The following is a 25,893-nucleotide window of genomic DNA, read 5'->3' as shown; positions in this document are numbered from 1 at the left end:
GGTAACTGTTCAATTACTGTCTTGATTTTTATATATATATATATATATATATATATATATATATATATATATATATATATATATATATATATATATAATATATTAGTGTGTGTGTCTGTACTACATATTAATGTCAAACTATAAAAATGAGTAACATAATTAAAAATTATGCTTCGATGGTTATGTTTACATGCAACATTTTCACCAATCCGAATGAATTCATTCTGATTGCAGATTCCGAGTGAATGGTTTATACCTATCCTAAACTGCAAACTCTGTAGATAATCTTCATGTATATGCATGTTCCATGTAATGCAATCTAAAGTTATGCGCACATGTGGAGTGAGGTCTTACCAGTGTTACCATAATAACGAATAATTTTTTTCTGTCACTGCAAAACATCATCCAAGTGTGATTTTAAACGAACAGTGAGAAGAAGACTTTGTGATCACAGCAAAATTGCTCATCATTTCGTATGTTCCTGAGATTCAGGACCCAGGATGCTCTGCTTTTTGAAAATAACATAAAATGCACGTTATCTATGGGGATAAAGCCTTTATTTATCTTCTAATGTTACCAAGAATAGAAGGACATTAGGAATAACTGCACTAGTTTTCACCTTTTTTTTTTTTTGCCAAATAACACACTGAATATATTGAGGTCAATTCTCATTCTGTATTTGCCTGAAAATGTACGTTTGATGCCCATCCAACCTCTAACAATTATTTCTAACCTAACAATTATTTTCAGTAGCTTAAAATCTGAAACACTGTTTAGCATCGTGACCCAGACAGATATGCAGAGAACGCACATTCTGATAGTAAAAATAATTCGACACAAAGGTGTACACGGCCATTATTCTTCTATTTAATGGATTAAAAGGATTGCACACCTCATTCAATCAGACAGGAATTTAATTCAGATTGGCCTCAATCGGTTCACTCTTTTCAGGTCTGTTGAGGAGTATGCATGAAGGTTTATTATTGTGATGCAGCTATCAGTCAGATTATTAACAGATTACTAGGCTGCATGTAAATCTAGCCACATGGTGTATTACTATTTGCCTATTGATACACTGACTGTTTTTTAGAGCTGGTTATTTGCCATGTTATGACTTGTTTAAACAGTGGGTCGAGTTTCTTCCCCCTGACCGCCTTTACGTGAGTTTGTTGGCCCTGTTTTTAAATAGTTCCCCTCACTTTTCTCTTCTCCCTCCTGAATGATGATCTAAATAGTAGAGGACATTGTAGGACAGAGCAGAGACACTGCTTCTTCTTCCTTCCTCGAGCCCAGTAAAGGTTCACTTTGCTCAAGTGATTATTTGACATTATTAACTCGTTTTTCTTATTTCATAATAATTTCATAGTGGATTTTAAGGCATCTAGTTCCACCTAAAGAAGTTTGGAATGATTGCAGTTTTTCCACAGACTTTATGAATGGACAAGTATGTGGAGAAGTAATGTTGTCATGATGCCGAAGCTTTGTCTTTAATACTGATTTTGTACTGTAATACTGGGACTAAAGTGTTACTTGTAATTTGTAATTTAAAACAAACTGAATAAAAATTCTAATTAAAATTTGAACATGAAAAGTTGTGATTCGTAACAAAATGAGATAAAAAAAAAATACAGTTAGATAAAAAATTTAATTGTAATTAAAAATTCTATTTTGTAATGAAAAAATTGCAAAAACTTAATTTAAATTGAAAAATGTAAAAAAGTAACTGAAAATTGCACATTGTAGCTGACAAATTTCAAAAAACTAAATGTATAACTAATATATATAAAATAATATATTAAAATAATAATACAAAATAATGATCTAAAAAATGTAAACATTTTAAGTTTGTAATTGAAAATTATATTTTGTGTTTGAAAAATAAAAATGGCAAAGAATGTCAATTTAATTTGAAAAATGTGAAAAGTAAGAATTGTAATTAAAAATAGCAGTTTGTAGGTGAAAAATTACACGCGTAGCAAAAAATGTGACTTGCAATATAAAAATGTAAAAATAAAAAAATTGTAATTGAAAATTGTATTTTGTATTTGAAAAATTGAAAAATTGTAATTAAAAATTTAATTATAATTAAATAAATAAATAAAAATTAAATAAATTAAATTAAAAATTGCATTTGAAAAGTAGCATTTTTTTTATTGGAAGAATTGAAATAGATTTTAACATTTTAAATGGCAGTAAAAATGTAAAAACTTGTAACTGAAAATATGAAAAGGAGGCTGTAAATAAAAAAAAAAATAGAAAAGAAAAATTGCAATTGAAAATGTAGTATCATTATCTTGGTATTGGATTTCATGTAGTCCCAACATGAAAACCCTTTATATCCAGTTTCAGTATACAAATATAAACATAAATATTAAATATTCCACTGACTGTTAGATTGTCCCTCCAATAAATCTCACTGTATTGTATTTAATGATCATGACCTCTTTACTATTCCTGACTCAGTTAAATAGTGACACCAGGGCTCATATCAGACCGTAGCACTGTGCCCATTTGCCTGTTCGGTTTTCCAGAGCTTGGCAGCTAAGATGCTATTTCCATCTTTATAAATAAACCAGCTTGTATTTTCTCTTTGCTTTTGGCTGGGAAGAGATTCTGCTCAGTCGGTGTACAGCTTGCATGTTAAGAGGATTCATCTATAATCTCCTTAAAGCTCTTCATCGTCCATCAGGATGGTCAATCCCAGCATGATGTGTGCTTTTGATCTGGCTTACAGTCTGTGTATTCGAAATGTGACTAGTGTGTATCTCGCTCTGTCTTAACGGAGACTCGGAGGAGGAATTTGCAGGTAAGAAAACATTAACATGGTCTGTGTTTGCTTTCTGTATTTAAACTTTTGCTGCAAGGAAATTAGATGTGTGGTTATTTTATGAACTCTGCCTGTTAACGTAAGGCACACGTGAGGTTTTTGCCCTGTAGTGGCACGTCCCAACATGTTTTATTCTTCTTGTACCACAGCAATTTGCCAACGCTAACTATTTTTTGTTAATTAAATAAAGTCATTTCCTACGTTTTATTTGTTTAGTGTTGTGTTTAATGTTGTGCAAAGTCCGCAAAAACAAGTTAGTTCATGTTATCACTTGCGTTAGAGCAGCTAGAAACATTCGTTCCCTCACCAGCCTCTCTTCTCTCTCTCTCTCTCTCTCTCTCTCTGTTAGTAAGACAAAAAGCCTGTCATGTTTCCGAGATACTGCGATCGAACCATGCTATAGTTCACCTGAAACTGGACGTGCAGACAGTCTTGGATTAGTTGTTTTGGTCTGCACGCGAGTGCTGTTGCTGTGTCCTTGCCTGCCTAAAAGAACCAAATTCAGACTAAACGCTGCAAATGTGAAGGCTCTCTTAGTGAATCCTACCTCAATGAGCACAGATTTTACCCCGATTTAACCCAAATGCACATAGTGAACAAAACATGCTGTGTATTTTGGGTTGCCTTTGGCTTTTTTCTTTTTTTTTTTTTTTTATGAGCTGCTCAATTTCCACATGAGAGGCAAACCAAGCCTAAGGGACAGGAGTGATTTCAAAATGCAGTGAAGGAAAAAAATAGAGGAAACAACCAAAAAAAGCTAAATATTTTAAACTAATGATTTCTAATATTCTAAGACATTTATTTAGCACTAACTCCTTCTCGGTTTATTTCTGTATTTTCTGTGCACACTTGCCAAAGTTAACGGTTTACAGCTACCTTTTCAGCCCCGCCCCTTCCAGCACTCTGTTTAGTAAAGGTTTCTTTGCTTTTTGGGCCATTGAATTATATGCTTTCTGAAAATGATTTTAAAAAATCTGCAAATCAATATCACTCTGGTTCACTCGGTTCGAAAACTGGACTAATTAGCAGACAAAGTGATTATAGTGATGTCTCCTGTATTTTTCCATTTTTGTCGGTGGTCCTAAGGCAGCTAAAGGAAAAAAAAATTAATATCTCATGATATTATTATTTTCGTGATTTGTTCTTGGATCTGCAAATATTAACTTTGGCTTGTGCTTGTGACTTTTGTGAGGCAGTACATAGGTTTATGATGTATTTAAAGTTCAATTCTAAAACCAAAATCATGCAGAAAGGGATTTTTTTTTTTTTTTTTTTTTTTTACAGACATCGCTGCATGATCTTCTCACAGATAAGCAAAGCATATCTAACATTTACGCTCAGAGTCACACGGAACTGGGGCACACAGGAAGCTTCTCTCTCATGAGAGTTTGCTGAGCTGCACAAGCTCAGCTCAGCAGTGTTGAGCACCACTCATGCTGTAGGTCACAGGAGATGGGAGATTGGAGATGGGGTTGAGTTCATCAGTGGAGGTCTGTAATTTGAACTGCTGTGACCTTTAGAGGAGCGCGATTTAGCTGGGAATGGAGCGGAGGTGATGGATGAGGTCACCCAGATGTCTGATGCTCCCCTCCGTCGGAGTCATGGTTCCTCTAGAATGGAGATATGAACATAAAATACAGACGTTTTCCCTGTTTGTATTTGTTGGTGTTGCCTTTTTCAGACATTACTGAAGTAAAGACCAATAAATTGCACAGCAATGGTCGTATTTGTTTATGTAATTTTAAAATAATGTTTAATTTAATGTTTGAACTTAATGAATTGCTTAGTAGCGAACAACTCTTTTCAGGAGAAAGTAGCTAGCGCGTGCGTAAAAAGTCACTAGACGTTGCCAGATGAAGTCATCGGCTAATTTGCATATTCGTTGAAACGTCGTGGTCATTTGCATACATGGCTAATGTGCATATTCATTGAATCGTCATGGTCATTTGCATATGTTGTGTGAACAAAGAAGTTTTTTTTTTTTTTTTTTTTTTTTTTTTCTTTTTTTCTTTTCTTAAAAGACACTTGGCAAAAAATAGAGTTTTAACAGAATAGAAAATAATACATTATAACATTTCTTACAGAAAAAGTATTTGTAGTAGACAAAAAGCTGACTTTTATTACAGTAAACATTGCCAAGAAGGGAGATTAACATGAAGAACAAAGAAATGTGTTGGTAGACAAACAATGGTGATCACTGATTGGTCATTGGGAAAAACGGTGATCACTGATTGGTCATTGTGAACAATGGTGATCAGCGATTGGTCGTTGGGAACAATGGTGATCAGCGATTGGTCGTTGGGAACAATGGTGATCAGCAATTGGTTGTCGGGAACAATGGTGATCAGCAGTTGGTTATTGGGAACTTATGCAAATGCAACTCACTCGAGGCTTTTGGTGGTGAGTCGACTGAACCTGCTCTCTCAACTCCTATAATCAGCAACTGTGATGTGAGGTGGAGACTCTTTTAGTTGCTGAAGTTACTAAAGGGGTCTAAAAAGTCACCAAATCTAGTGACAGGGTCACTAAGTTGGCAACATTGCAGTACTGTGATATGGCATTTTCACAGCCAGATAGTCATAGTGTGTAATTAGATACACTGCGTTACATTTCTCACAATACTTGTGAGATCATGTTACTTTATTTTTTCAGTTAATTACATGATTGTATTATTTTGTTTGGCTGAAGACTGAAATGGTTCATAGTGAAAGGATCTGGGTTTGAATTTGTGTGATACATTCTGTGGTCAGCACGTTGAAAGTTAAAACAATGCCCTGTTATTGAATGGTTTCCAAGAAGAGTGATGGGCAAGCTTTTCCTGCAGACCGTGAACAGAAAAGGCAGTAAAAGCAGCCAACATGCAAAGGAGCTATGGGCCATTCTTTTGACCTTTATATATATAAAAAAAAAATTAGGAAATTTGTTCCTTTGGTAGCACTTCAACAGATTGTTTCGGCTAGATAGTAGAGACTGGAATATCAGGATCCGGCAAAATTATTATCTGAGTTTCTAAAGGCAGAATTTGTGTCTTAAGGTCATGTAGCGTGAGCCTTTTCCACATTCCATCTATGAAAGTTAAAAATAGTGGTGAAGCAGCTTTTTGTTTTTATGTACCAAAGATCTGGAACACAATTACAATATGCATGCTTCAGGCTCTATATATCACTGATTAAAAATAAAACACACACACACATAAATTTTAGCATTTACTAACTAACATAACTAAGTTTTTTTTTTTTTTTAACCTTACCTTTATATTATTTTAATTATTAGCTTTACTTGAAGTTATCTAGCCAGAGGCTTCACTAATGTAAGTGCTATTAGGTGGGGTGGCAGGAGGACATTGGGGTTTTTCCAATCGCATCTTTGTACGTGTAGTCATAAATTCTGCCAGTTATAATGAGGGTAAAGAAGGTAGATATGGCTACAGGCCATTTTTAGTCTCTGGGGATGGGGAAAAAACCCAGTTTTAATGTTATGAATGGTTAAAATCGACCTGTTCATGGATACTTTAGCAGACATATAAGCAGATAAGAATAATTTTGTCACCGAACATGCCTTATGCGTCTGTGGGAAATGTTGACACAACAGGGACTAAGTGTTTAGGCTAACATTTAATTAATAACTTTTTATGAACTGGTCTACATCAAATGTTGACTGCTGAGGATTAACAGCAACCATTTCTCGAGTCAGTACTTCTGTTGCTTAGCTTCTGTTGCTTATGCTTAGAGAGCAACTAATTTGGTTACTAGTGATTAATTCCCAAAAATGCAAAAATGGCTTATTTACTATTCAAATTTTAGATTTGAGTAAAATTGACTCATACTTTCTAGCCCCAAGCTCTAAACCCTATGTTCTGAATTTTGCTGAGTTGATGGCTGCTAACGAACGACTCACAGCTTCTGTCTCTCAAGTTACCACACCGTCTCTCATGCTGAGGCTATTTTTGATGCTATATTTAGGCAAATGAAGCTGACGGGTGCATGGGTGTCAACTGAATGATTTATGACTGAGACGGAGGAGAACTGCTATACAGGACCCGTGAAACACCTTGTGGTCGTAGGAGTTGAGGTGCTGATAACGGCTTAGCTGGCTAACAATATCTTTAGCATGCTAACTGTAGGAAAATCATGTTCATACTTAGTGAGGGTGTTGGGTTACAAAGGTCATAATTTGTTAACACCATTACTGACTCTGTGAGGTTAACTATGAAAACGGAACTAGCCCTAGATCCTATTTAAACATTAAACATGACATCTGTGTTCTTGATATCAGTATGGTTGTAAATTATAACCCTCACAGGAGTTTCAACGCCAGAACAAGGCTGCAGTTGTATGAGCAATGCGTGTCTACAGCTGTTCAGAAAGCTAGTTCTGCTACGTTAGCATATAGATGAATTTGATGGTTTGGACCAGTAAAATACAATCATTGTAGGGCTAAATAATGGCGTTTGAAATTTTACTTCAAGTTTTAGTTCAGAACAGTTCGAAAACGGAAAGACAAAAACTCCCTCAAACCAGAAAGCAGTTCTAATTTCGAAGCGTTTACTTTCAACCATAGGCTACAGCTTTTATTCTCCATTATTATTATTATTATTATTATTATTATTATTATTATTATTTATCTAAATATTAAGAAAACTAGACGTTACTGATGAATTTCAGTTCAGAAAAAGATTTTACTAGTCGACTGTATATAACAGCAGTGAAGCGTTTAAGCCCAAACACACACTTGTAGTAGTTTGTTAACATGCAGGTGCTAGCTAATGATAGCAGTGCTAGGCACTGTGTTAGCTAGCTCAGCATGCTAGTTCTTATTCAAATAAATGGTGCGAGTTCGATATTTCCAATAAATGATTCCTGTTCATTCTTTCAGTTTTTAATTAAAAGAAATGCAGAGCTACTCTGTGGTTTACCTCAGAGTAAATAACTACTAATAAATTAATGAATTAGCTTTCCTGTTTGGTTGACCTGTGGGAATAATTTATGACATAGCCTCTGTGTGTGTATATGGATGACACTTTTAACACTTTTATAATAATATAGTCTTGCTTTCTCTTCAGAACATGTTGCATTTCAAGCAGTAGTTTTTAGAAAACATTTTTTGGAAATCCTGTTAGCATTTATGAAACATTTGGATGAAAACATGGCTAATATGTAGATATGTAGCTTCAACCACTACATTGAGTAAACATTGTTGTTCTTGACTCAGATTTGAATAACTGGAATTTTTTCATTCTGTTGTTAAAGCTTCAATAGTTAGATTTTTTTTTAATTTATTTTTTTATTCCTGTACAGATAACCTGGGAGCTATGTAGAACATGATAAAAACACCGGGTTAAACCGCGGACTTAGCAAAAGTTTAATAAGTCGCTGAGAAAACCCGTCTGGAAAACTGTGTGTTTGTATGTGCCTCCTGTCAGTCATTTCACAGACAGGGGGCGGAGCTTCGTGAACATGGGCGGGAATCATTCAGATGTTGAACACACCTAACTGTTAACCTAATCTTGAAAAAAAGAAAAAAAGACGAATTTATATTTCAAATTAAAACATGTTGTTTTACACTTTTTATTATTACCCAGTGAAGCTTCTCTGCTAACCAGTAAAAATGTGGGTGTTTGTACATGAGAATAAAATGCCAAAGCAGCCTTTCAGAAACAAAACAATTCGAAATAACATGAATAATTCAGACGAGCCTTTCAGTCGGGATGATCATACACAGGTTGGGCATAATTTAGCTTTTATATATAACGGCTTACATAACACCGCACTTAATCACTGTGGAAATGCATTACTGTAATTGCATTCTGTGCTTTTTAGGTGAGATTTGTTTATTGTATTGCACTGACAGTAAGAGCTGAATAAGAGCTTTTGTTTTGCTGACAAATTCATAGCGAAGATGATAATAATGTTTGGTTTATATAGTGCCTTCCTTACACTCAAGGTCACTTGAGAAATCAATATAAAGTAAACATACACACACACACACATGCTCTTGTCGGGAAGGTCGTTGCTGCACACGGTGCTTTCGATTGCCTGCTGTTCTAGCCTGATGTTTGATTTATCCCCTTGGGTCCCCGTCTCATGAGCCAGACTCCCAGCTTTAGCTAGAAAGCATCAGATTTCCATGTTACTATGTTATTTTACTATGTAGATCTTTCAGATTAGAAGGACATTCTGAAAATAAAAGAAATAGATTGTATACAACGCAGTATGTCTGTGCAGAAGAGGAAACTCTGTTGTATGTGAAGATGGATGAAGATGACAACCTCTCGAGATGAAGCTACATGATGTAATGGAAGAGAAAGGTGTTTATAAAAGACGCTGCCATCATGGCAGAAAGATGCATTAAAGGATTTGGCTGTTCCAGTGGTGTGTGTGTGTGTGTGTGTGTGTGTGTGTGTGTGTGTGTGTGTGTGTGTGAGAGAGAGTTCTGTGTTTAAGGATGGCTTTCGAGTGTGAGCATGGAGTCACACCCTGTCTGAGAGTATATGTTCTTCTTCATTGGAAGTGACTCTGTCTCCATGCACTTTGCAGGGTTGACACCAGAAATGGCCATTTCCTCTCCAGAGACGTTTTATTGTTTACACCAGTTTCCTGTCTCTTGTTCCACTGGTCCCATTTCTGATGGGGATAAAAAAAACCAAAATTATGGTCTGGCTATGCATATCCAGATTCTTTAAAAAATTTTCCCTTTTTTTTTTTTTTTTTTTTTTAACTTAAAATGGATTTTGATTCTGTTGAAATATCAAATAAAAAAGTTACATTTGTAACATTCAGGTCTAAAATATGTAATTGTAGACAACATTTTTTAAGAAAATACAATTTCTGATCATATAAAATTTACATAGTTTGGGTCTAGTACATGATGCAAAGAAGTAAAAAAAAAAAATCCATCCCCCTTTAAAACAAACAAGTAAAAAAAAAAACCTATTTTTTTTTAAAAAAAATAATCTGAGGTGGTCAGAAGTCTTTTGAAGTCTTTTGAGGGAACGACTCTTTATAGCTGCTATAACGTAAACGATAACAGGAACTAGCTTGGTTCGCTGATATTCACAACATTAAATATAAATGTGTCATTCTTTAGTAAATGAAAGTTGCCGTGTTATAAGAGGAATAAAGCATTTTGGGATGTGCTGTTATTGAAAATAATAAAATAATCATCTAACAGTAACCCCACATTGTGACAACAGTTATTTTCTTAACACCCCCCCTCCCCCCGAAGCGTTTTATTCTTTACTTCTTGTTTGTGTAGCACTACAGCAGGTACATGTTGTGTAGTAATCTGTGGGTTTTTCTTGCCCTCAGCTCTCTCTAATCCTCAGCATTCTCTCAGAGTGATAGAGTTCCCTTTACACATCTCTAATCCTCTTATAGGAGTCAGCTCTCTCTATTTCCTGTCCTTGTCAATTATTTAACAGCTTATACCATCAGCTTTCAGATACAATACTGTGCAAAAGTCTTAGCACCCTAATTTTTTTTAAAGTACAAACTTTGTTATAGATTTTTATTTGATGACGTCTACATTATTGATTCAGTACAGAAACATTTTAGATTTCCAAACATTAGTTTTGCAGCACAAAATGAAATCTTACAGAAAGATGTTTGTATGTCAGGAAAGAAAGCAGCATATTACACAAGAGACACTTTTCAGACAAAGAAACACAACGAAAGCTGCTGGGTTTTTCTGCAAAAATGAAAAACAAGTATGACAGTCAACACTTGACTCACAGCAGAACTGTGGCTGCTTCTGCAAGATGCTCAGTAACACTTGCAGCCCATTTCCTTATAAAACTGCACAAATTGTACCTGAGACTACTATTTTTTCATTTATTACTGTTTACTGCTCTTTATAGTAGTTTTTTAAATACAGAAACATTTAATTTCATTATTTTTGAAGGCGTCGTTACTCTACAGCATTTCTTTGCAGATTTTTTTTGCACAATACTGTACATCTGCAGAAGTTCAGAGCTGTATTGGAATATATAGTGTGATTATATGCTGCAGCTATGAACTGTTTTATCAGTAAATTCAGTCACTATGAGAAAATCCAGTCAAGGTCAAATCTCCAAAGCACCATCAAGTTGAAACGGTTGAGCCTTTGAGCTGGAAGTGTATCCTCTCTCAGTTCTTTGGATAAAAGTGTTTGCAAAATGAAAAGAAAAAGGTAAATGATGTGCTTTATACTTCTTTCGCTTCTTTCCTACTTCAAAATTCCCTCCAGATGGAAGGGTTGAGTGTAGCTCATCATTTCGTTCATTAGCCATCTGTTAAATTCTGTAAAAGTTCTGTAACAGTTCTGTAAAATATTATTGTTATTCCTCTGTGGATTTCCTGAAGTACTATTCAAAGGATTTGTGCTTCATTTGCAAGCTGCTGTACTGCTGTATAAATTAGCTTTATAGATGATACTCACTTTTAAATTAAATTCCTTACTCAGGCACTGTTGGTTAAATAATTGTCATGCCGAACCGTATTCCCTGCAGATTAAATATTCATTCTCCATCTGATTAGTGTGTGGAATGACAGGAGCTGAAACAGTGGGGCATCGAATCCTGGCAGCACTTTGATGATGAAAGCATTAGCTCCGAGTATAACAGTTTTTTAGTGGAAAGTTGGCAGTGAGATGCATTTCCTCTTTCAAAAAGAAATCAGCAGCTGGTTCACACCTTGACCTGTTTTCCTGAAGTCTTTAGCAAACTCATTTGTGCCAGAATCTACAACATACTGCAAAACAAGACAAAATACACATTTAATACACTTTTAAAAAAAAAATTTTAATGTTTATTTATGTAATGGCTTTTTTATTTGTTGATAATCTCCGTACTTTGTTTACTTGCAGGAAGTACTATTTTTGATTATATTTTGTGTACTTTAGTTGTGCATTCTAAGGAAGGTGACGTGCCGTTAGTCCGTTAAGTTTCATTATAGTAGATGTTCTTTGAAAATTACAAGTAAAAAAAAAATGTCAGGGTAAAATATTAATAGTGAGAAACCAGTATATTATCTGTTTAAACTTTTTTTTTTGCCTTTGTAACTGCCTTCGTCCGCTTTTATATCCTCTGGGAAGCTTTCGGATTCTCTCTCTCGCTCATTACTTCCTGCTATAACTGTTTGTTTTAATCTGCTATAACTCAGATGTCATATACTGACTTCATCTCGTCAGATCTGGAGACCAAGAGGCTAATGGCAAAACTTTTGACTGTTGACCCATTTGACTCTTTCAAAATATTTTCCTGATGGTACAGAACACATCTATGTTTCATTAAAAGAAAATTATATAAATTATAAAACATATATATTCTTTTTCACCAAAAAAAACAAAAAAAAACAAGGGGGTGTAAATTTGTTTAAAGATTTTTTAAAAATATTTTGTGTAACAAGACAAGTCAAAACCCTGACCTCGTTATTGTAGTTATTTTCAAAAAATCTTTTCTGTTTTGTCTTATTTTTGGATTTTGCGTTGCTGTTTTGTTGCAGGACACACCCACATTTAAGATTTTATGGATTTTATTTATTTATTTTTTGTGTAGATAAATTGTATATTTTCCTTTTCACCAAGAAACCATTTTTGTACATTTTTGTACATCTCATTTTTGTACATGTCCAAAGCATCATCAGCTTGCTAACTTGCAAACAAAAAACCTCGTTAGCTATCTTTAGCTACGTTATCTTTAGAACTTCTATTACTGTCACTGGAGTAGTTGACTATGTCAGGGGTTCTCAAAATTTTTTACAGTCAGGGATCTCTTTAAATGTAAAAAAAATAATTAAATAATAAATAAAAAAAGTCACTGACTGCCTCAGCATAGATTTATTTTACGAACAAAATATTAATCAAATAAATGATGAATAATTGAATGAAATTAAATGAATAATTAAATAATTAAATAAAATTAATCTCATTATTGTACATATTTTAATATGTACAATAATATTTTGTTTATTTGTTGGAGCCCTGGAGTTTTTATTTATTTATTTTTTATTTCTGGACTTAGAACCCTTTTTTATTCATTTATCTGTTTGTCCATATTATTAAAATTGTCATTAGATACCAGTTGACATTATTTCCAGGCATAATAACTTCGATAATGGTGGCTTGTTGTTTACAAAACTGTAATAAAATTGGAAGATCACAGACCATCAGGCTATGCTTCATGGGCCCCTGGCAGTCCCCGGTTTGAGAAATTTGAATGTAGGAAACTTCCACTCTTGCTTAAGCTTTCCCCTTTTTTTTTTTTCCAACACAATTGGTCAGATTCATGTTCTCAACAAACTTCAGTTGAACAAATGAACTAATGGCGGCCAGGAGTCCCCAAAGGGGAAACGGCGAGGGCAAGTTAATGCCAGCATGTTGAAAAGAGCCCTGAAAAGACTTTTGGGTGTTCCCTGTTCCAGTCACGTTTATGCTCGTCTGGTGGAAGATTTCCGCTCCTGTTATCCCACTGAGAGTCTTTTCTCATCAGGACATGGATTCCTTTCAACTTGTCCAAACAATACAATTAATAATGGTCTGTTATGTCGCATCATGTGGAGCAGCATCAGGGACAATAGGAGAGTTGTTCTGGCCCAGAGGCAAGTTTGCTTTGAATCCAAATTGAAAGGGTGTTTCCTTCTATTGTGGAGCTTTAAGCCTGAATGTGGCGCATGCGTGTAGCTGTAAGAACTGAGTGGTGAATTTTGGCATTTGGAACGTTGTGTTCTCAGGAAAATGAGATGTTGCATTTTTGCCTGAATTGCTATTTTTGTCTAGATCAAGATGTCTTTTTGAAGAAATGTGCAGTCAGGGCTGGCTGGTATAAAAAAAACAATAAGGCTCCATTTTTTGCATCAACATTGCCTCATTTGTTGTTAACAAAAGGCTAAAAGTGGATTATATTTGACTTTTGTGGAACAGCACCACCAATTTTTGTTAGTGGAAATGCATAGATTTATGTGATGTGAGGCTGATTTCTTTCTAGCCCAGACTGTAGATTCACACAGCGTTTGATTGCCAGTTGTGCCAGTGAAATGCCATGTAGATGTTGTTTGAATTCAGTCCAATTTATTTAAGCCTCCTTCGTTAACACAGCCATGAAAAAAATCAAACCTTTTGAAGATTGTCTGCTTATCTTCAGATGAGCTATCTTGTAATTCTTTCCTAGTTATGCTCCTGGTTTTGTAATACTTATCATTCAGTCACCCTTGCTGTTTGTAGGTCATGCAGCAACTTCGGTACTTCAATGTGGCAAAAAAGGTGAACAATACACTGAAGTAGTATTATCACTGTGGAGGAGTTAATTCTTTTAAATGAGCTTGGTAAAACATTTCATTTCAAAACAGAACATGTTGAAAAGGCAGATATAAATACACCTAAAATTATGACTTGATGAATTGTCTTTTTTAACAGTCCAGTTTTCAGGGAGATCTTTAGCAGAATGTAGCGTCAGCATTTTATTCAGTAATATAATGGAGGCATATCCGGCTAGAAAACTCAACATACAAAAATACACACAATCCCTTTGTATTAGCTTTACACACCTTGTGATGAGTGTCTCATGAGGAAATCTCCACCCTATGTACACTTAAGTCCTGTTATTTTACTAGTAATATCTCCAACAATATTTACTGTCTGTCATATTATCACAGTTACTGTATATTCTGTGTAATACAAGGTTCTGTTTCTTACTTTACACTCCATGTTACCGTTTCCATCCTCCAGCTGGATAACATCCTGTCTCCACCCTCACTGCCTTTCTGCAAGACGAGTAACCCCGAGGTGTGCACTAGCTCTAGCCTGGCGCTCAAATTCAACCGTCAGCTGAGCGAAGATGGGAGACAGCTCCGTCGAGGGAGTCTGGGTGGAGCGCTAACAGGTAACTGCATGACTGTTACTCAGAGCGTTACGCCACTGACATCAACGCGACACATAAACAGCACTGTAATGGATAGGTAATATTAAATTCAACTAAAAATACTTAATTAAATGTAATTATACACAATTAAAACCAATCCCTCATTAGGTATTATGTGATTAAATCCAGTAGGCAAGGTTTCTGTCAAACAAACAAAATGGTGTTTGTTGTTTATAATTAAAACCATTATTCAAGTGAGACTATTATATTTTGTCAACAAATAGCTAAAGTTATTATGTAATTTAAACAAGTAATCTTGTTCACTTTCAATCTAGGTACCATTATACTAACGTATTTTGTGTAAACAAATAGCCAAGCTTGACTCGTCCTGTGCAGTTTGTTTACAGGGGTGGGACAAATGTGTTCTAATGAGCATTTGATTGGATGCAAATCGGACAAGTACAGGATGAATCATCAAAAGATTTTTCACAGTTTCACCCATAAACGGTACAGTTAAAATATGAATATCTACAAAACACTTTTTTGTTATTTTTAGAAAATATATATACAGTCTTATTTGTGTCTATAGCACCATGAGTCTTGTTCACAATAACGCAGAGGCATCATTTTTGGTTTTAAATCACAGCCTGTTGGAACCTGTATTGCACTGAGCTGAAACATCGCCAACGTCTTTGTGTGTGTGTGTGTGTGTGTGTGTGTGTGTGTGTGTGTGTGTGTGTGAGATGATTAATAGATATTTCATGCTACTTTGACAAATGACTGTGAGGAAACTCCTCCACACACAGCTTTCCTTCCTTATATCCTGTTTTCACCCTATTACCTATATGGGTAGCCTGGCAGACACACACACACACACACACACACACACACACACACACACACACACAGTACATGCTGTAAGATAGCATGTGTCCCAAAGTTTTTCTTCTGGGAAAAACAGCATATCCCCGCACGCTATGTTAGCAATGCTAGTATGATTTTTATATATATATATATATATATATATATATATATATATATATATATATATATATATATATATATATAAACTGTAAGCGTTGCATTTGTGCCAGTTTCTGTTTGGCCGTACAAAAGAAAGAGATGAAATGTGATAAACACATTTCAGAAAGGTGTGACCGTGACCCGTGTTAATCAGCGTATCAACACACAAACATGTGCTGTGTTTTGTTAATAACACTCCACTGAAGTGCGCTAGTTGCTAGGAAGAAAATGGTGCTTTAGTCAGGTTGAAAGGCCAAACAGGTGCTGATTGATATGTAAAAACGGTCTAACGGCAGGACAACACTCATTTAAGATGCACTGTGTGGAGGGAATTGAATAAAGCATGTATAAAGGGAAAAACATTATCATTTAAACACAAAGAACATTTTTTTTTTATTTCGTGTGGTGACTGTTTGTTATGGAGGGACATGAATTCAGTTAATTGGAATAATATTTAGATTCAGATGTAAATTAAACCATAGTCCGAATAAATGAGTGGAGAAAGGTGGCATTGAAGCTACTGGTTTACACAATATCATAGTTAGCCTAATGGTAGCTAGCTTGCTAGCAAACTTGTGTAATGGTTGACACAATTTAATCTCTAGCCTAATATTAGCTGCCTAGCAACCTTGCCTACTAATAGACATAATTCAATCTCTTGCCTAATTTTAGCTAGCTTGCTAGCAAACCTGCCGAATGGTTGACACAATTTAATCTCTAGCCTAATGTTAGCTAGCTAGCTATCTGCCTAGTGGTTGACACAATTTAATTTCTAGCCTACTGTTAGCTAGCTAGCTAGCAACCTTGCCTACTAGTTGACATAATTCAGTCTCTTGCCTAATGTTAGCTAGCTTGCTAGCAAACCTGCCTAATGGTTGACACAATTTAATTTCTAGCCTAAAGTTAGCTAGGTAGCTAACAAACCTGCCTAATGGTTGACATAATTTAATCTCTAGCCTAATGATATCTAGCTAGCTAGCAGCCTTGCCTACTAGTTGACGGTTCAATCTCTTGCCTAATGTCAGCTAGCGAGCTAGGGGTCCTCAGTGATTTTTTAACTTGGAATTTCTTGTAAATCTGGATTCTGTGGAAATCCCACAGCTCACTTGTTCTTTTCAAATGGATTGAGGCATATTAACCTTTTCAGACCTTGTTAACTAACAACCTCCAGTCCCTTAAGCTAGAAAATCTATTTTTAGCTCATGTTTATGACTTCTGTTGAAGGGTAACCAGCCTCAAACGACCTCCATGACATGCTGTGTAATGCTAGTGTTGATACTGTTTTTAGGGAAGTACCTGTTGCCGTACATGTCGGCTCAGCAGGCGTGGCCAGCCTCGGGGACTGAGAGCTCCAACCTGGTGCGCATGCGCTCCCAAAGCCTTGGCAAGTCAGCTCCATCCCTCACTGCCAGTCTGGTATGTTTCAAAACACTTAAGCTTTTGATTTTTCTCAACAATCTCTTTTTCTAAACTGTAGATTGTATGGTTACTCACAAGGAGGCGCTGTTGTCTAAACTGAACAATGCAGCATTGTGTGCTCCACATTGCCTCTTTTTGATGGACTCACTGCTGTGATGGAAAACAAGGTGTTCTTTCACTACGATACAATGAACACATGGGATGCTGCTGAAACCATATTCATCTGTCAATAAAGCAGACATTTCTGTCCGTCTCTAAATCAAGAACCACATCGCAAGTGAGGCAGAGAAAGAAAACAGAAATATCTGAATAACACACATTCATCTTAGGAGGTGGTCTAGTCATTTCCATTTCCATCAACTTTACTTAATTTCTGTTTCTATAAAAGATATATTTTTTCTGTTAGTACCAACAGTTTTATTTTAGGCCATTCAGAAAACTGTTGTTGAGGTCAATCTGTGATTTTATTATTTTTTTGGGAAAACTAACGCTTACTGTTCATTTAATGCCCATTTCTCCGTTTGACTTTACTTGTCTCACTCTCAACCGATCATTATAAAGTCTATCTAGATGCCTTATGTATTTATACTTAGACTTTATAATGATCCTTATAAATATATATCTAGTCTTATGTCTAGATATCTATCTAGATGTATCTCTGTCTGTCTAGCTGACCATCTGATCACCTGTTTGACTGTTTACCTGACCTCTTGCCTTTTTTTTTTATCTTATCCTGTTGTTGTTCCTCTTTCGGCTGCTCCCGTTAGGGGTTGCCACCGCGGATCATTGGTCCGCGCATTTGATTTGGCACAGTTTTTACACTGGATGCCCTTCCTAATGAAACCCTCCCCAGTTTTTATCTGGGCTTGGGACCGACACTGAGAGAGCACTGCTGCACGCAACCCCAGTGGCTGGAGTTGGTTCCCTGGCCGGGAATCAAACCCTGGCCGCAGTGGTGAGAGCGCTGTGGCCTAACCCTCTTATCTTATCTTATCTTATCTTATCTTATCTTATCTTATCTTATCTTATCTTATCTGTCTGCTTGCTTTCCTTTCTATTTATCTATATATCTGTCTATTCATCTGTTCGTCTGTCAGTTGATTGACTAACTTTAATATGGTTTAAAAGAGTTTATATAGAATTAATTGTTATATTGTGAAGACAGTTAATATGGCAATCAATGCAACTAAAGTTTTTAGAAATTTCTTGTGTACACTGTCTGCTTCTCTCACTCTGTTAAACCTTTCTTTCTTTCTTTCTTTCTTTCTTTTTCTTTCTTCTTTTTGGTTGTTTGTTCAGTCATTTTGCCATTCTATCTTTGTCTTTGTTCTTGGTGAGTGTGTGTGTGTGTGTGTGTGTGTGTGTGTGTGTGTGCGTGTGCGCATGTGTTTGGCTTTATCTGTCCGTTGCATGTCCCTGCATCTAAACCAGGCTCAGTGAAAGTCAGTGTAGTCTCACTAGGCCGTGCAGCTTTATATGGCCTGCCCCTGAATCACTAATGCGTCCCCACAACCTCGTTTCCTGTGGTTTCTGAGGAACACAAAGAGCAGAAGATGTGCAGGGAATATTAGTGATTTCCAGAAAAGAAACTTCGGATAGAGCACTGATTTGTGTGTTACCTTGGAATGATGTTCCACATGTGTACCCATAGGAAGCTGATCATTATCTTTGAATATGTTGTGTAGCTCAGGCACACAGGATTTTTGAAACTCTATGACGTCTAGAAGAAAACCCACTGCAGGGGTCTTTCTCTCAGCCAGAATCTGATCAGCTAAGATACCTTTTGGATTCCAAACATTCCAAAGATTTTGTCCTACCATATTTTCTTTGAAGAATCAATATAAATATGTTTTTTTTTTGTTTGTTTGTTTATCTGTCCATCTGCCCTGCTGTCTGTCTGTTTTTCAAGCTGACCCTACATGTTAATATATCTATATTTGCCTGGCTATGTAGCTCTCTTTCTGTCTGGTTGTCTATCTGATTACCTGTCTGTCTGTCTGACTATCTGTCTTTTTTCCCGTAAGGACTCTTATAATCATATTAAAAGCTTCAGGATCTCCAGTTTGATCCTGAGCTCAGGTTACAGTTTGTGTGGACTTGTTGGCCTTCCATATGTTTGTGTGGGTTTCCACTGGGTTCTTTGGTTTCCTCCCTCCTCCCAAAAACATGATAGTAGGTGGATTGGCTTCGTGCCCAGTGTTCCTGGCATAGGCTTTGCTTTCACTATGACTTTGACCAGGATACAGCACTTGCTGAAGAAGATTTTGTATTTTTATTTTATAAATTAAAAAATATATACAGTTATTTTTTGGCTAACACTGGCTAGCTATGAAGTTCATTTCAAGTACTGATTCTGACTTCGGACAAAGCTTGTTCTTGTGATGGGTCCCTTTCTGAGATTTGTTTTTGAGTTTTTGTACCCTTAGCTTGCCTTCAGTGGGGCAGAAACATTAGAAACAATAGAGTTTCCAGTATGATCAGGAGTTTATGATGACATTCACATATAACCCAAATCTGTGTGCGACTGTGTTTTCTGGTTCGAGTATAGACTGCAAATGGAAATGGAAAGTACAAGTTTTCCAGGACACAGAGTAAGCCAACTGTTTATTACATAAATAGTGCACTCACTCTTTGCTAGTAATTTCAGATGTGTTTAAGTATCTTGGGATCTTATTCACAAGGATCTTTATTACAGTCGCTGTACCGGTCTGTGGTGGTGAAGCCGGAATTCGGTTTGTAGTAGAGATTGTGTCTGGAGAGATTATGTCTCATATTTGGCTTGGGAACGTCTGAGGATCTACCAGTCTGTGGCTGGTGATAAAACTCTGGACTGGGCCTTCTCAGCCTGTTGCCACCACAACCCCCACCATGAAAAGTGGAAAGAAAATGAATGAATGAATGAATGAAAATAATTAAATGACTTAGTCCAGATTGTTCCTCGTACTGAAACAACATGCTGATATGCTCAGCTCTGTCTTTTCTTATGGTTTTCCATCTTCTACAGATGTTTTCTACCCTCAACTCGAGCCTCTTCATTTCTTTTGCACCACACACTGAGCCATGGAGCAAATGCTCTAAATATTTCATAAACACACATCTTCTGTCTCCTTGTAGCCACCCTCTCAGTCCTCTTCTCAAAGCCCCTTTGTCCTCTTCCCGTCCCCTGACCATGATCTCATCCCCCCCCGAGTGAGCATGATGAACTGCAAGGAGATGATTCTTGTGACATTTTATCCTCACATAATCAGTTCTACCCCCACACACAAATCCCAAGTATTCTAAGAGGAACCATAAATCTGATCTCAGATCAGCTTGGAGTAAAAAAAAAAAAAAGCAAAAAACAGAGTTTCTGTAGCTGCCTCGTCCTTCATGAGCATGATTAGCTTTGGTAGAAAATCAATACAGTTTCCCCTGGGCTGATATGGAGATAAAAAAAAGTCTTAATCCTGAGAGCCCTCCTTTATTACTGTGGTCAGAGTTGTCCTTGATAAGTGTTTGCACTCTTGGCTTTAAAGCAGAATCTTCAGCATGACCACCATGACTGACCTGGCTGTTTTTTTTTTTTTAGTTTCTGAGTACATGGCCAACATAGTACATTCCAACAATACAGGATTTGACCTATACATGTGTATTTCAGATTTGCATCTCAGTACCACTTGCAATTCTTTCATTACCCAACATGAATATGATACCCACTTTTCAAGCTCTTCTAGGTGCCAGTTTGACTGAAACATCCACTAGGCCATCAAGCATTCTTGGACGATTCTTGATCCTTACAACATACTGCTCGGTGCCTCTCGTCTTTCGGGTGTTCTCCACTAAACCTCTTTGTGTAGCCATCAGTTGTAGCTTCATTATGGCATCCCTCTGCTTGTTGGAACCCACTGCTCCCTCTTGGGGAGGCTTGAAAAACTCTGAGAACTTTTTCTGTCAACAGAGCTTGGTTGCACATCCAGTTCTAGTCAAACCTGCAACCACAGCAAAACTTTCAAAGAGCTGTGGGTAGCTGTCCAACTTGTCTTTGCCTTGACAGGTTCAGTCATGGGTTGGCGCTGTTTCTCTTGTACAGAGGCAGAAGGAGCTTCTTCAACTCCTTCCATTAGGCTGAAGAACATCTCCATTCTTTATTCTCCTGTCTCCAAAAGCATGTCCTTTGCAAGATAGTCTTACAATACCCTTCAATCCTGTGACTTCTATCACGTTGTTACAAGCTGTTACATGAAAGTTTGTTTTATCAACCTATACCTTCAAAAAGTGGTGGGGACAGAAACAGACATTTTAAAAAGTAAGGTTTCCAGTGTCCTCAGCATAAATTATATCCATGTCTGTGACTTTTCCAGTGTCCTAGTACTGCCAATTGAAAGGGATCAAACCGAAATTGCTTTTGATATTTCCTTTTAAAAGGCTGACGCAAAAAAAGTCAGCCTTTAGAATCTCCATAAAGGGGTCATATGAAGGAGTTGACACGGTGAAGTGCACTGCATGTTAGCGTTCACAGACGGAGTTAAATAGGACCTGTCAGTCTGATGAAGTGGGAGCACTTGGGGGACGTTGCACTCTTGTCTCACCGTTTTCTGTTGGGACATGTTAACGTCATATGTGACGCTGTTTTTCTTTCCTACTTGAAAACGGGCACAAGAATATCAGCTACAGTGTACATTTAACAAAATAAAATGCCAGGCTGTATAGTTTGAGACGAGGGAGACGCAGGTTTTTTTCCAAACAAATACATGTATTTTGGTACTCAGGTTTTCCAATACCAATAATGAAATGAGTAACCTACTAAGTATTAATCAATTAGGGATGTCAAAGAACATTTCATTTAGTTCTGTTTCTGGTTTGAATAGTAGCCATGAAAGTGACTACTAGGCTCGTTCTATATAATGTTGTGTAACTGATTTTTAAATTAATTAGCTAGCTATATGACTTACCTTGCATTGCAACTGAGAAGAATGAGTTTTGTTTCATGTAGGGCTTCTGTACAGCTGTATGTAAAGTATGTTTTAGTTTTCATTGCGCCAGAATCTCTTGATTATGACCGATAACTAATGGCTAATCGTCTTCTTCAATTATTTTCACTCAGCTAGCGTTTTTTTTTTCTTCTTGCCTAGCTAGCATTTGCTGCAGTGATTGATTACTGCCATGTGTTGCTAGCAATGCACTTCTAGTATCAGATTTTTGTATGTTTTTTTTTTTTTTTTTAGTCCAAGTAAATGAGCATGGTATTGGAAGGATATTCAATACCAGTACACCATCTGAGACACAGCACAATGCGGTTTCATTTCAGAAGGTGAAATTCTCCTGATTTCTGCTCTGATTCAGTTATCTTGCACACATGCTGTGCGGCACATCAGGTTTATCCTTATATTTCATACGACGAGAAAGGTAAGGTGGTCAGATGTGGTCAGATTGTGTGCGCTCCATCCCAAAGACACTCAATCAACCCTCACCGCAGGGCATCTTTGCTCCTCTAAGCTCTTTTTGCACTTGACCTCTCTCCCTTTTTCACTTTTTCATTTTTCTTTCTTCTTCCCCACTGCTAAACCTTCACATATCCCTTTAAGATTAGTAGTCTGAGCCCATGGCCCAATTCGACCAGTTCATAATATCCCTCCTGCAGCTTTTCCGGCTCTGCTTGTTATTTTGACCACTTTAGGGACCGGACACGTGCCTCGAATGAGTTTCCCAGTGTGTGTTTCCTGCAGATCTGCACAAAACACAAGGAAAGAGGGAAATTATCGCTTTTTACCAATGAAGTCATTTCCAGAATATGTTTCCCAAAATCCCTGCACTGTCCGCCATTTCCTAAAAACGTACTCATTCATGAGGCAGCCCCGAGTCCTTCTGTGTTTTGCATTCATACCTCAACTCAGGGAGCGTTTCCGACGGCAAATGAAACAAATGACCTCTATCACGGTGTGTGACTTATTTTATTTTATTTTTTTCCTCTTTTGTTCTTCTCGATTTCAAAACACATCCCATGTTCATCCTGCTGAGGTGAATAGGAACAGATGGCTTTAAGTCTTGCTGGGATATTTGTGTACAAACACAAATAATGGTTGTTAGATAGTTGATACGAAAACCAAAGCGCTCAAACACCATAATAAAAACTTTGAATTGATATTAACATTGAAAAAAAAAAAATAGAATAACAGCAGTAAATAGCATCCTTCGTTATTCAGGTAAACAGCATTATTTCAGCATTATCATAAAAAATGCAGAACAGCCAGATGACCGTTTGAATAAGAGTGCTTTCACACCTATTAGTTTGCAGAGTCAAATCAGAGCGAAATTAATGCCTTTGGTTCACTGGTTTAGTTACACATAATTAAACAAATCAAAAAGCAGAGAATAGAGCTGAAAACATCCTTGTAAAACAATTCATTGGTCAGAAATACAGCAATGAATAAAGGTAAACAAAGGTTTCCGAAGTACGCGAACCAATCTAAAAAAAATCACCTGAACATGGAGCTGACGCACAGTGTTTTGTGGATGTAGCCACTGTCCATTTTCTTTTTATAACTGCTTATTTTCTTTTTCTTGCATTATGGCAGCACTACAACTATGGCTCAGTTTAGCAGTTCACATTTATAGGAAAATGATGTACGCAAGAAAAATACATGACATGGTTCATTTCCTGCGCTTGGGTTCATTCAGTCAGATCGCTTTCTCACTGCAGTCGAACCCCACTCAACTTCAAACTAAGAGGAAAAGGTGCCAGGGTTTGATTCAAATGGACTAAACGCTGTATATGTGAAAGCACCCTAAAAATGTTATCAACCAATCCAAGTGCACGACTTCATTAGGAAATAAGATGGCAAAATAAACAAAAACACTTTGTTTGAGTTTTCGCCTGTCCATTGACTGTCCACTTGTGATCAGATCACCCGAGATTTATGATCATACCAAGTCTGAACAGGGCTAATAATTCAAATCTTTATGTGTCAGGTTGTAAATCTTTAAGTAATGTAACTATTCCAGCTTACATCCTTAAGCCAAGACACTACAGTTAGCTTACATCCTTAAGCCAAGACACTACAGTTAGCTGTGTAATTTTTCAGATTATTGGATAAATTGCTAAATCTCTAACTCAGCAGTAATATGTTTATCTGACTGTTTTTTTCCCTCCCACGCACCACATTACATAAAACTTAGCAACATTGAAGAAGGCTTTAATCTCCACCCCCTTGGTGCCATATATTTCTGAAACCCTGCAGTCAAGTTATGAGTCAATATTCCATTTACGTCAGTTTCTTTAGTAAATCACACTTACTAGTTTGGAAATGCATGACATCACATTTATTTATTTATTTATCTTTGTTCAGAACCAAAAAGCTCACTTTCTTTATGACCTGTATGCATGAAATGTTCCATGTCAATTTACATCCCTATTTAGCAGTAGGGGAATTTCTTAAAATGCTGACAATTGATGGTTTTGAAAATGGCATAAAAACAATTTTTTGTATAACAATGCATAGGATGTTCTTGATTAAACGATAAATAAATGATTTTCTAACAAACGATTCTGTGAAAGAGTATGTTTATGGTAGAATTCCAAAGACTTGATGGTTTTATTAAGTATGCAAATTTACATATATTTAATTAGACGGATGCTTATTTGCACACATAAATGCAGATTTTTGAAGAAGTTCCAATAAAAATTCACTCGCAAGAATATCAGCAATCAATCGTTTTTAAAAAAAAAAAAAAAAAAAAAAAAAAGGACCTTATTCACCTGTAGTGACTTGTCTTAATCTGATTATGGAAATCAGCTATGCGCTTTGGGTCAGTCTATGAAAAAAGACAAGAGACCAGCTTGACCTTGAAATAGCTGTTCAATAAGCAGGATCGTTCAAGCCTGCCTAGTGAGACGGAGAGAATGGATGTTGGAGCTGCTTAATATTTACAGGCTGCTGAAGTGAGAGCATGAGCGATTGTGTGTTATAGAGAGAGACGGCGAATAAAGAGAAGAGAAGGCAGACTCAAGTCGTGTGTGAAATTGGTGGACGGAAATTTCTTACTTATTTTTCCTGAATGAAATGATACACATTTTCATGACTGCTTACTGACAGCATTGCATTCAAAAGCAGGGAAACCTTGAAATGTTTCTTTGTAGTAGCTTCAGATGCAGTGGATAGAGATTGAAAAGAGCTCAAGCAAAAATGTTGCCTAGTCTTTTTCCAATCTTCTTCCTGTTCATGGCTGACAGGAGTGAAACCTGATGTGATCATCTGCAGTTGTAGCACATCCACCTCAAGGTTTGACATGGTATGTATTCTGCGATGCTTTTCTGCTCACCACGGTTGTAGAGAGCGATTGCGCTAATATAGCTTTCCTGACCTCTCTCATCAACAAGGCGTTTCCTCCCGCAAAACTGCCACTTACTGGTTGTTTTTTGTTTTTCTCACCATTCTGTGTAAACTCGTAGAAAATTCCAGGAGATCAGCGGTTTCTGAAATACCTAAACCAGCAACCAAGGTATCAGTTTCACCGTGTGAAGGGATTTCCCAGGCTGCCACATACTTTCTTCAGTCTGAAGTGTTTGTAAATGAAGCTCTAAATCTATAATATATCTTTTAAGACTTGAGACGACCATTTCAGAGGGAAGCGTTTGTGGTTATGCTGATGTTACAATCGTGTACAATTGTGTGCGTCTGATGGTACATGGTCATCGTGAAAAACTTCCGGAAAACCAAAGAAACTAGAATTAAATGTTTTTTTTCCTGCGTTGCTAAAACTTTCTCTCATAGCTCTCTCATGATACAACATTTATCATTCATGTGAAAATGTC

The 25,893-nt window shown here is 36.6% G+C and overlaps 1 protein-coding gene across 8 annotated transcripts in view; it reads left to right on the top strand.

The window, feature by feature from the left end:
* The window catches only part of mast4 (microtubule associated serine/threonine kinase family member 4), a 90,166-nt gene that overhangs the window by 4,779 nt on the left and 59,494 nt on the right, over positions 1 to 25,893 (top strand). For 7 of the 8 annotated variants that reach the window (XM_034300851.2, XM_034300843.2, XM_034300842.2 and 4 more), the window contains exons 2-3: positions 14,528 to 14,681; positions 16,972 to 17,099. In XM_034300851.2, the coding sequence (XP_034156742.2) occupies positions 14,528 to 14,681; positions 16,972 to 17,099 (282 nt within the window). Of the gene's footprint in view, positions 1 to 2,251; positions 2,807 to 14,527; positions 14,682 to 16,971; positions 17,100 to 25,893 lie in introns of those variants that run through there. The other variant, XM_034300844.2, reaches the window with a different exon arrangement.

The sequence above is a fragment of the Pangasianodon hypophthalmus genome, chromosome 27, assembly GCF_027358585.1.
Source record: "Pangasianodon hypophthalmus isolate fPanHyp1 chromosome 27, fPanHyp1.pri, whole genome shotgun sequence".
Lineage (NCBI taxonomy): Eukaryota > Metazoa > Chordata > Actinopteri > Siluriformes > Pangasiidae > Pangasianodon > Pangasianodon hypophthalmus.
The sequence above is the reverse complement of the archived record's forward strand: the minus strand, read 5'-3'. Positions and strand labels throughout refer to the sequence as shown.